The 12,488-nt window shown below is 44.8% G+C and overlaps 1 protein-coding gene across 6 annotated transcripts in view; it reads right to left on the reverse strand.

The window, feature by feature from the left end:
• Nucleotides 1-4,910: 4,910 nt before the first annotated feature.
• Nucleotides 4,911-12,488, reverse strand: part of Synd (protein kinase C and casein kinase substrate in neurons protein Synd) — a 117,548-nt gene continuing 109,970 nt past the window's right edge. For 5 of the 6 annotated variants that reach the window (XM_089565922.1, XM_089565924.1, XM_089565923.1 and 2 more), the window contains 3 exons: nt 11,249-11,314; nt 9,703-9,863; nt 4,911-7,651 (listed from right to left, as the gene is read on the reverse strand). In XM_089565922.1, coding sequence (XP_089422048.1) covers nt 7,539-7,651; nt 9,703-9,863; nt 11,249-11,314 — 340 coding nt within the window. In that variant the 3' untranslated portion in view covers nt 4,911-7,538. The remainder of the gene's footprint in view (nt 7,652-9,702; nt 9,864-11,248; nt 11,315-12,488) is intronic. The other variant, XM_089565926.1, reaches the window with a different exon arrangement.

Below are 12,488 nucleotides of genomic sequence, written 5' to 3' on the forward strand. Positions count from 1 at the left end.
TGACAGCGCCGAAATAAATTCCCGCTGACACCAACAAAGTGTGCAGAGCACACAAGACACAGCCGACAGGATGAAACACTTTTGGTTGATGCTTGCAATCCAAAGGCGACCCTCATCTGTGAAGCGGCGCAACTGTGCCGACACGGATATACCGCGGCTGTAGATGCGCTTCGCATGTTTCTGGAGTTTTTTTTTTTTTTTTTTCCATTTCCGATAGTTGTTACTCCACCTAACAACAACACAGTGCGATCTTCAAAGTGCACCGACATCCCACATCACAAGGGCGCCTTTTGTTTTTCCCAGCCTGCTGCTCCACATTGGGGACTGCAGGGGAAAGGGAAGATAAAAAGAGAGTGAGGGTGCAAATGGAGGGTGATATATGATGTCATCACACAATGAATTCCTTGAAGTGGTCTGGGTTATGAGGCTAGGCACACACTGGGTGACACCCATTTCGAGAAGACATGCAGCACATATGGAGCGCATGTCTTGCACACGCACAAGACATGTGTGCATGCATGCACACACACACACCACACAAGTCTGGTCTGCAGAGGAGGGCTCTACACACTCTCACATTCCGGCACAAATGGATGTTTCCTCACATCGTGCACTGTTGCTGAAAAGCTGAAAGTAAGACACGTCCCGGCACGAATGTGTATGCACATGTGGTCCACATTGTACACACAGACTGGCAAATGGGGAGCAGAAGAGGCTGGGAAGAGGAAACTCCGGGATGACGGAAAGATCTAATAATTGCAGTACTTTTAAAATACAGAGGGGCTTTGACCCCAATTTTGGGGCTCTTATGATTGGATGTGGTGACTGGGAGCAGACAGACTGACTTAGGAACGACTTGGCAGCATCAAATAGACGAGTTCTTTCCTTTAATATTTTAAAGGGGCTCTGAAACATTTTGTGAGGAGAGTACATAAACTCGCTCAATCAGTATATACTTTCTCTCGACCGTGAACCCAAGCCAAATAATACTTCTACACAGAGCAGAGAACCAATCGCGCACTAAAGTTTGAGAGTCCTTTCCGGCAACTTCTTCGTGCTTGCTCCCTCCTCCTTCGCACATCATCACCAGACTGACTACGCCCACTGCAGGGCAAAGGCCCCTCCCATGCCTCTCCAACCTGTCCTTCGCAAGTTGCCGCCACCGTATTCCCGCAAATTTCTTAATCTCATCCGCCCACCTAACTTTCTGCCTTCGTTCGCCTTCTCTTGGAATCCACTCCGTTACCCTTAAGGACCAGCGGTTATCTTGCCTTCGCATTACATGCCCTGCCCAAGCCCATTTCTTCCTCTTGATTTCAACTAGGATGTCATTAACCCACCCTTGTTCCCTCACCCACTCTGCCCGCTTCCGATCTCTTAAAGTTACACCTATCATTTTCCTTTCCATAGCTCGCTGCGTTGTCCTTAACTTAAGCTGGACCCTCTTCGCACGCTCCTGCTTAACTCTATTCAGAGATGGCTATTGGTTAGATTCTTTCAGGCCTCACGCAGCTACCATGGCTGCAGCCAGTCAGCAGCGTTGCTCCAGCAGGTCAGGAAGCTTCTCCCTCAGGGGATTTCCGCAATGGGGCTGGGGGAGGAGCGCCAAACACTGAGCGTGCAAAAAAGCAGCGAGAGGGAAAGGGGTGAAGATACTGAAATTAAAATTTTGAGTGCAGGTAACTTAGCTTCAACAAAACTCATTAAAAAAATTCTTGCAGGAGGATATTCCAATTGGAATCATGAAATTTGGGTCGCTAGTCTTGAATTGAGTGAGAAAGTCCTATTATTTTTGCGGTAGTTCCAGCAATCAGCTATTCATTAGAATATATGGCAGGGCAAAGGCCTTTCACCTGACCGACATATGCTAGTAGGAAGGAGAGGAATGTAGAAACTGTGTACACTTTGCTGTCGCCATTGCCTAGCGCCACGTCCTTGCTTGCACAGTGGAGAGGAAAGAAAACTGTTTTTGTTTTTCTCTAATGACGTGGACAGGTACAAGTATGCCTCACGTTACAAATTAAAAATAAATTATTGCGCCTTAACACATTTACAAGCGCTAAAATATGTTGCAAATAATAGTGATTTCAAATGGAATCACAAGGACCTAGAGGTCCTATTGTAGAATAAGCAGCGCAGTCGTATCTGAGTTACCTTCGACTGCTTGCGCCGTGTAAATATTGTCTATTGCAGTTTATATATAACAATCAACGTTTTTTTCCTTTGAAAATGTCTACATTCAGCGCAAGCACTTTCACACGGAAAGGAAGTTTCAAGAGTGACCCACCACAGGTGTGGAGGTGCAGGTTCATGCTATGAAAAAAAAAGTAACATTCATCGCATATAGGTCAACAACAACAACAACAACCCGAAGACAAAATAACAAAAGAGCATTGAACCTCTATGGAATACCACCCATGGCAGCAAACTGAAAACTGCAGGACTGTGCAGAAACAAGTGGTAGTGCAATTATGCCGAAGGTTGAATGCCCTCCAGTTTTCAACCTAAGAAAAGCCGCCTCGCCCACCAGTTCGTGTTGTGCGTCCAAAAATGTCGTCACAACAAAATCCGTATTGTGGACGCAGCATGCATGATACTGCTGAAAAAAGTAGAAATTAGGAATATGATCCTACACTGCAAGCAGTACATTCACCGTACGAATACTTGAAATGCTGTTGCATTCCTTCCATCTAAGAATTTCGCATCACAAATTTTAGTTAGTGCATTAAGTAGATGCTGTGAGCTTGAGGCTGATAATGTCTGTACTGACTGTGTGGTTGCCCTGTCCCTTACACGGCATGTCTCCGTGCTTGTCTTCGACCAGCTGAAGAATTTCGCTTTTATAGGACCGCACAACGGCCCGCACGCAACGAAAAATTAAAATAGGTACAGTCTGTGTGTCATGTCACGCTCACATTTTCTTCGCAAGAACAGTGGCATCCTCTATTCCAGCAGACACTAGCATAGTGTCAACGCAGTTGATATTTAATAAAATTTCCAAAGAACTCCCAAAACTAAGCATTTTACACCCACGAAGTCTCAACAATTCCACTTGTAATCTAACAAAAAAGCTTATCAAGAACCGACGGACTTTTTCTCATCTTTTCAAATTATCCTCATCCTACACATGCTAGTTTCTGGATACAAAGTTATTTATATTAGTAGTTTTAATTTAGGCTGGAAAGGGTTAACATCCCAGGAATTCCAGATTTAAATTTTTAACAGCCACTTTCACAGCCCCTTTTATAGTTGAATGTATTTAGGTGTGGGCCAGTTAGGTTAAATGCAGTCTAGGATTGTTCCAGCGGCCAGATTATTCGATAGGCAGTTATGCTTTTCAGCGCTTATTCATGTGCAATTCAATTTAAAGGAAATACAAATTTCATGAACGAGGGTTAGTTATTTCCTTTATGGGTGGTCAGTTTTTACAGTACACAATTTATCTGAACACAATTTTGCACACTGCGTTTGATTCTGTGCACATCCGACTTCATGGTGCGCTCCTTTTGCCCCTTGGATTGCTTTGTCAACCCTGTCCAGACGTTCACTTCATGCGCAACATCTCCACATAAGTTCAGAGTTTTCTGCCTCCTCTACAGATTCAAACAGTTTCCTCTAGGTCCAGCAACACCTCACAGTCTCTACATTTAACCTTCCTTTGCTTGACTGTCTTATCACCACTTGATTATTCCGACTACAACTCTGACCAATGCCAGTACCAGCCCAAGACCTCTGTCCGAGCATCCGCCGACACTGCTCCGATGACCGATAGCAAGCTATATTATTGCAGCTTTTTGTCTTTGGGTTCCTCTGCTGTTACTCTTGAAAGCTCAAGAGCTTCATGGGGAATATTAAGCAATGGTTACGCACACACGTCCAGAGGCCTGCAGCTGGCTCATGGCGCGCTCGATATTGAATTTTCATTTAATCACTCTCTTTTGTTACTCTTGTAACCTCGAGGATCAGTGGCGAAGGAGCTTGGCCTAGTGGATGTGGAACGAAGCATGCTAGAAAGTGATATTAGCCATGGCTGTCAACTACCAAATTCTGCTGAGGTGTGAAAATCTACACAGATCAGAGAGGCCACTGTGTTAACGCCTGCGCAAGGGAGCATGCATTATCAATAAAAAAATAGTGAACTTGCCTGCTCACCTCACTGCAAGCAAGCGTTACAAGCCATGGCCTGAGAATATTAAGATTATAGGCAGGAGCAAGGTAGCATGCGAGCTGTTGGAAAGCGTACCCAAGCCAGTCATACATGTTTCTTTAGGAAGAAAATTTCTGCAGAGTTTCGCGCGACATATGCACTGGCTTGACTTGTATCCCTCTTTTCGGGGAGTGTTTTTCTATTAGAGTTTAAAGAAGTTTTTACTTTCAAGGCAATAAAATCAGTAGCAAGTTGAAGTTTACGCCAGCCCCACCAACCTCATCTCCCATGTCTGTCATGTGTTAGCGCAGTCAGTTGTGAATTTAAAACCACATACCACCTCGCCCAGCAAGAAGTATACTAAGAACCGAGTGTGGCGGAGCTTCATCACAGGCTTATGCTGTATCCTACAGTAGCATTTCGATACACATGGCCACTTTAGGGCAGTGCAGCAACATGTACGAAATATTTTCTTATAACCTCCATTCCCACTGAGAAGTGCTAAATTCGCATTTTACACCAACAGAGGGTGCCACTGCCTATTCTTACTATGGTACCTTCTATGCTATGTATGCTGTGTTACATCAGCATCTGCTTGCACTTATCCCAAGGGCAAGACATCAAGACATCACTGGCACACACTTCCTCTGTGCTCAGAACAGCCTAACAGTAAAAAACTTGCAGCCAGGCTGTTGTATACCAGTTCAAGTTGTCATAAAGCAATAACTACAATACAGATGCTTCCAGTGTTATATGCAGCAACCAAGTTTTCATAGACATTTTTATTTACAGCGATCTGATCCAATCAAAAGTTTCACTTTTACTCACAGAAAAGCATCCGCTTTCCAGAGTGCTACTGTTAAGTCTCAAACTCTATTTCACCAGTTAAAGCAAAACGAAAAAATTGCAACTGCGACTCTTGCATGGCTCAACAGGAAATGGTAGCAGTTAGCAAGTGCCACGGACTTCCTCGTTGGACTGTTTAAAAAAAAAGAAAAAACTGTCAGAGAACAGCATTCTGTGCCAAATGCAAAAGTCACTAGATCTTAGGTGGCTCCGAGGAAGCGTGGCGATTGACAGCAGCCCTGAAAGTGAAACCCGTCTAACTACGACAAAGACAGTGCTGGCTGAAACAACTTGCTTAAAATGTTCGGGATGCAAGCAATCTCGCTCAGAGTTCTGCGAGTTTCTTTCTGCAACAGAACTATAGTGTGTAACATATGTACAAGCACTGCGAGCATGAACTTTCGCCGCATGCCCTGCTTTTGGCTCATAAAAATAGTATTCACCTGCGTTGCTGTCGCAAAGGAAACAGTAGCATTATGCTTCTCGTGTCACACCCAAAGTGGATGGAAGAATGGCAGGGTTTCAATGTGCAACATTTTTGTACAGCTCCGTCGTGATGCTTCCACAGTACTAGTCTTGTTTAATGTAGCATGAGAGCACAGCCTACGATACCCGACAGAAAAGTGAAACAAAGAAACAAAATATTCTCACCGAGGGGAGATCACTGCAGGCAATAGCACTGTTCAAACATGACAACAGCTTAGCCCATTGCAATGTGCTCGCAAAAATGATAAACACAAGGAAATGATTCGCGAAATTCTGGAAGCTCATTGTGCTAGGCAGAAGCGTCTCTTCGCAACATTGTATCGCCAACAAAGCTGTGTGCATCCTGTGCACATCTGCGATTTCAACGAAGTGTCAACACACATTGGTGCAATAAAGGTAATGGTTTAAGCTGCGCCTGATATGCTGACGTGTATATAAGAAACAGGTCAGCTATGCTCAAAACAGGAAACTTTGCTGTGCCTAGATCGACTTGAGAAGGCCTCATGGAGGTAAAAAAAAAAAAAAAAGGAAATTGCACAAGACACCGAAACACAAAAAGCCAGTACAAAGACTTGTGTAAAAAATGGTATAAAATATCTAGCGCACAATAAAAGAAAACTCAATACATGCAAGGCACTTTCTGTGCAAACTGCAAGAAGAAAGAAACAAAGAGGTATATTACGGTGCACTATAGGGACTTCATCACTCAACACAAGAATGAAACCACATCAACCACTACCACTCAGGTGGCTAGTTCAGCTGTGGAAAAAAAAAAAAAGAAACCAAAGCAGTAAAAATATGTTTTTACAAAAGTGACTATGAAAGATCCACATTTGGTAGGTTAGTTACTACAACAGAAGCGTCCTCTATCAAAGGATGATCAATTAAAAAGTGTTTTCGTACAGCTCTTACGACGTGCTTTTTCTTTTCAGTATCCGCAAGGACTCCACAGAAGTTGTTCCACCTGGCATTGCAGGTATCAATTACAGATGTCTAGAGCTATAGAACATTAGATTAATCAAACAATCACTTTTCCATAATGAGCCTTTGCCTTCCTAGTGAAACCTTTCCAACACAATATATGACACTAGTTTTGGGAACTGCAACAGAGCTGACAAAGGCCTCTTTGAAACGAAAATTGTCTCCCCTAATGCAGTGTTGAGTCTCAAAACTTTGCACTTGTTAGCATGCCATCAAAAATAGTTACAGCACTGCAAAAGATCAAATTAAGGAAATAAGACACACTGCCTAGCTCCAAAGTTGTACAATTTTCAGTAAAACTCTTTACATGTGATTGCAACATGCCATAATTGACAACAACATTAAACGTTATGTACAGGTAGGAAAAAGAAAAACAGTTCAGTGTAAAATACCCAAAACAACTATCTAGAGAAGAGGCAAGAAAAGGAAGTTGGAGTTAAATAAATGCCACTAACGTGCTAAGCTTCCACACACTGACCACCCAGACGGAAGCTGGTCACAGTGAACAGAGTGGCAACTACAGAAGGCATCGCAATCTACCAGGTGTGGACAAGACTGCCTCCTGAGGTTATGGTTATTCGGGGAGAGGGGACAACATTGGCTCCAGGTTAACTGCAGATATATGTATGTATACCGACAATGCGACCACACACAAACATGCTTGCGTGTGACACCACCACACCTCTGTACAACCACCAGCAGTCCATCTTCCAGTGGCGCTGGCCACCAACAAACACATGGCGCACCACCACAGGTGCCACATTTTTTGGAAGGTCGGAAAAACAACAAAAGGAGGGGCCCAAGAGAGAGTGGACACGCACAATCACCCGCACACGCACACTAACTATGTCCATGCGGAGCCAGCCATTTGTTTGCATGTGGCGCGCCAACACAGGGAGAAGTGGAGAGAGCCAGAGGAGGGGGACACACGCGTGGCAAACAGTCGTGTACTTGGAGATGAACAGCTTATGAGTTTCATCTTGTCGCAGAAGCATCGTGCCGTCACATCATGCACGCCTTCTGGTGATGACGACCGCTCCGTCTCCTCCTTTCCCGGCCAGCAGAGAAGCGACACTGTCTAGGGGGCGATGACTTCGACATAGTTGGCGGGGTAGAGACCAACCCGGCCGTCCTTGCGGCCTTTGCACCAGCCCTGTTCATCCTCGTCCTCTAACTTCTCAAACTGGTCCCCTATTTTAAAAAAAAACAAATAGAGAAGGATGAGTGAAACAGCAACAGCTTGAAAGGTGACAAGTTTCTGCCAAAGCGTCAGTGCACATTCTGCAGCTACCTTAAATCTACGCAGCAATAACTCTGATAACTCTGATTGCTCTCAACCCAGCCAATCATTGAGCGACAGAGTGCTGTCACATGGTGAGTGAGGGTTATAAATATGCCCCTTTTCTTCCAGTAAACAGTTGGTAGTGGTAGAGTCAAAGTTCATATACGTCCCCCTGCCCGCACGGCCATTTATCATCAGCAAAAGCACACAGTCAGCCGCATTCTTGTCGCAGGTGCTCGGCATGGTTCGCTTTGAAAGGTGTTTGCTGCATAACGGCGATATGTGTTCATTTTGCAATAGTCGACCGCGCAAGATAAAGCGAACGTGTTCTACACCGGCCCTGAAGGTCAGGTAAGAGTTTTTTATGCAACATTAAGAAAACTCACAGGATGATTACGAGCGTGTGTCGCAAATGTTTAAGGAAGGGAAGCTATTCTTAGACAAAAAATTTGTTAATGAAGTCATATTTATGAAAACATCAGGGACTATATATAGTTGCGGTCTTGTGGAAGTCCCAGACGGGCAAGAAAACGGAAGCACGGACAAGGAGGCTGAAGTTTGCGGCCCTGTCTCTGTTGTGACGTTACGGTTGTAACAATACGTTTGTGTGCTGATTCCAGATATGCAATTTATTTTTATGTGAAACGACTCCTTGTGGACTTGTATATGTTATGTAACTTTTTGGTGAGAGCTTTCAAGAAATTGCTGCAGGGAACTTGCTAAAATACATGCCACTGGCTTCTCTTGATGCCAAGTCGTGCAACAAGGGTAAAGTTATTACCTTGCCTCTCCCAGAAGTTGAGTAACACGGTTACAAATAGGGACAAAAATTTGTATTCCTGTTTCTTCAGAGACAACTTTGAAATGAAACTGGTGTTAATAGCGTGCCGCAATTGGTGCACTAACAAGGTACGTGCTGCGGAGAGCGCAAAACTGAGGAATGCAGTAAGAAGAGGTAACGCTTTAAAGAGAAAAGAAGATAAACCACAAAAGTGAGGGGTGGATCCATTATGCAAGTAAATGTGGTGTTTCCAAAAAAGGACAAACCCCTGTATCGGACACTGGAATACTCTTTTCAAGTACTTACTATGATCTCAGTGACCGAGGGATGGTTTGATGATTGGAATAATCAAAAGTTGGGATGCCTTCGTTGCAATTCCAGAAACACTTAACTACTGGCAACAAAAAGATGGAGATACAGCAGACACGTGCGAGTTGATGAGGTTCAAAGCACACGAAGCACCAAAATGACAATTACTGGCCCATAGGTATGCTGAAGCAGCTTCCAGATTGATATTCACACTAGAGCTGTGCACGGGCCGCAAATCTCAGCCCGCGCCCGGCCCGAGCCCCACAGTACTGACAGAGGCCCGGCCCAGCCCGACACTGAAGAAACCTAAGCCCGCCCGGGCCCGGCCCGAGTTAAGGGCCGGCCCGGGCCCGGCCCGACCTGCAAAACTTTTAATTGAAGTGACGATGAAACAGATAGAGGCAATTTAATGAAACTCAGTTTATTTCAATGTTTTTAAAATGCTCGGCTCTCATGGTCTAAATGAAAATTAGTGAGTATATGCAAACACGGCGCATGTAGAGAGTTATCACTCCAAGTTATGTAAAAACAACAAATCGTCCATTGATGACGGCTTGAGGCAAGTGCGGCGCTCCTGCAGATTAGTTTCGAACCTTGGCTGGAGCCACGCAGGAGCAATCGCGATCGCGAAGCCTGGCCAGCCCGTCCGAGACAAATATACCGTGGCCCGAGCCCGGCCCGCGGGCCGGGCCGGGTACGGGCTTTCGGGCCGGCCCGAGCCCGTGCACAGCTCTAATTCACACTACTGAAGGAAGCACAGCTTTCTTTCATGGCTTAAAGTTTCTTGATAGTGACCACAATTCGGCACAACTGAAACCACAAAGGTTCTTGTACAAAGCAGAGTAGCCACAACTACTCCTTAACACATACCTTGCTTGAACGAGAGCTCATCTGCTTCAGCGCCGTCATAATCATACAGTGCTCTTACAGGCACACCTGGTTCCCCGTTGTCTACAAGCGCATCATTTGACTCCTCGTCCCAGTCCTCGTGGTCCTCCTCGAATGGGTTTGATTCACCAGCGCGCCCATTCCTGCAAGCCACAAACAACAGGCTCGGCTCCACACCCTTGGTCTCTTGTGCTGCAGCACGCCAATGATTTTTGATTTTAGTGACAGCTACCAGAGCCCTAGCCAATGCACGTTTAACTTGCTTTAAAAATGGAGGAGCAGTGGATTTTTGTGGCACCTTGCTTGTCCTGTGGAGAAAGTTGTACTGCAGAGACCACTGCTGTACAAAATGCCCCACAAAACAGCATCTACAGCTATAAGCAAGAATAATGCAAGATTGATCAACAGCTAGCTGCTGCTACAGATCAAGAAGCAAAAATCCTAATTTATCAAAACCAAGAAATCTGATGCAGCATACTAGACCCACAAGTTTAAACAGCAGGCATGACCAGAAAAAAAAATCTAAGGCCTGCTTATTTAATTCAGGCCAATAGCAACTACTCAACTCATGAATGCAGAAGGGTCTAAATAGTGCAGACTGCATTAAGGTCACCAAGCACAGGTGCTTGCAACGAAAATGAAAAAACGCTGCAAGAATGAAGTAACTCAACTAAGGGGGAAAAATGAGCGAGAAAGCTTTTGCCAAGTTGGCTAATAAGCTAATTGGCTGAGGCAAAACGAAGAAAACAGAGCTAAGAGCAGGTGAATGAAATTTCAGAACAAGCGAAGCACGTTGCACTTTTGGACATCTAAAATACAGATGACTATGTACCCAACTACACAGTGCCACTACAGGCTAGAGCAGCTACAGGCACTACTCACATTACACAGGGAATCCGTGCATGCACAGAACTAACTGAGAACTGCTACTGGGCAAGCCTCTAAATGCTATTTAAATATCACTAAATGTCTCTACCTGAACAAAAGCCCAAGCGTAGCATCTTGTGACTGATATGGTACTTGCCAATTCGTTTGCTTGATGATCTTTATAACAAGTCACTGAGGCACAGCTTCTGAGAAGCTGACATCTTTTGTGAATATACTGTTGGTTACTATTTAAGTAAAAAACGTTCCTCCAACTGTGCATATCATTAAACAAATCTACAATTACAGCAGACCCCAACCCAAAAACTAAGCTTTCAATGCATCTAATGTACTATATATATTTAGATTACTTAAGTAACACATTCTACATTTTGCCTCCCCTAAACATCAAAAGCCGCATGATGATCTTGAGGTCTCTTGATAGTACTTACACGAAGTCATGCTCCCCTTCTTACACCCTGATACTATTGCATAACTGTGTGTGGCTTACGGTTGTAATGGGCCCATACAGGCACAGCCTGCTGGAGCGGCAGAGGGTGAAGCGGTGAAAGCAAACCATAGGTGGAGAGAAAAGGAGGCTTAAGCTCAGAGAACAGCGCCAAACAAGCTTGCTTTGCACAGCCACTATGTAATGTCACTTTACATGCGACTTGGATGGTCGATCTCATCGTCGTCCTCCTCTTCAAAGGGGTTGTAAGGCTTTTTCTCCCTGCGCCAATGGCAAGATGTGTCACCAAACCAGCCCCCAGGAACTGATGGATACCCCTCATTGTGGCGTCCAGCTTGTACAACGAACAACATCTGCTTGAATATCCTGCTTCTCAAGGGTTCAAGAGGGCCCAAAATGTCACCACCCTTGAGTTCAGGGCACTAATGGAAGCCATGCCTAGAAAGAGTTCCTACACATTTTTTTTTTAATGATTGCAGTGACTATCTTCCAGGCGAAGGATTTCAGGTCAAAGCACCAGTCTATTATTTATCAAGGAAACAGCGGAGCAGAGCACTGCACTTTGTCACTGCTTCAAACAGTCGAATTTACGCATAGAATAGAGCAGTTTGCCACCAGCACTGCAACGACGCTTTGTTAGTAAAACAAAATCCCCGCTATGCAATGCATCTGACAATAAACCCTATTAAAAACTTTGTACTATCACGATAAAAAGAAACGCAAACACCGTGGTGCCTACACACTCTGCTGTTCGAATTTCTTTTGATGGCGGTTTTGCCTGGGTTGTAAGAAAAAGACACTAGAGTCCTCCTAGAATGCATCACGGACAAAACTAGTACGATCACACCCCTAAATTTGCGTCAATTTAAAAAAAAAAACTGCGATCGTTATGCGGGTAAATATGGTATGCCTCTGCCGGCGGTTCGGAATGGTGCCCCAGCGTGCGAGCTGCGGCTGTCAGGTCGCCTTTGCCTGGCCTGTTTTTCCATGCACTTCACTGTCGAAGCGGTCTTGCGGAAATCGATTATACATTCATTTTAATGCGGGGTTATTGTGTGATGATAAACTGGTAACAAGGTTAGGATCTTAAAGAACCACGGACACCAATTTTAGTAGCATGTTTTCTTCTTTCAAATGGTGCATTACGATCTTTTACGATTAACTATAACAAGAGTCAAAGCATTTTCGTTGCGGCTTTGATGCGAAGCACATCAGGCCTAGCGACACCATACGAATGGCACGCTACTACGGCACCTGAGCCTGACGGGTGGCATGTCACCACAAGGAAACATGCATGAGTGCACCCATCCCAACATTTGTGTAGTGTAACTGTCCTTTCTGGCAAAAATGCCAAGCGCACATGATGAGGCATAGTGTGTTCGCGATTCCAGGCAGAGTCCGGCGCACACGACGATGCATCCGTGGTTGTACCGAG

This window comes from Amblyomma mixtum, chromosome 1 (assembly GCF_055824585.1).
Source record: "Amblyomma mixtum isolate Tamu chromosome 1, ASM5582458v1, whole genome shotgun sequence".
Taxonomy (NCBI): domain Eukaryota; kingdom Metazoa; phylum Arthropoda; class Arachnida; order Ixodida; family Ixodidae; genus Amblyomma; species Amblyomma mixtum.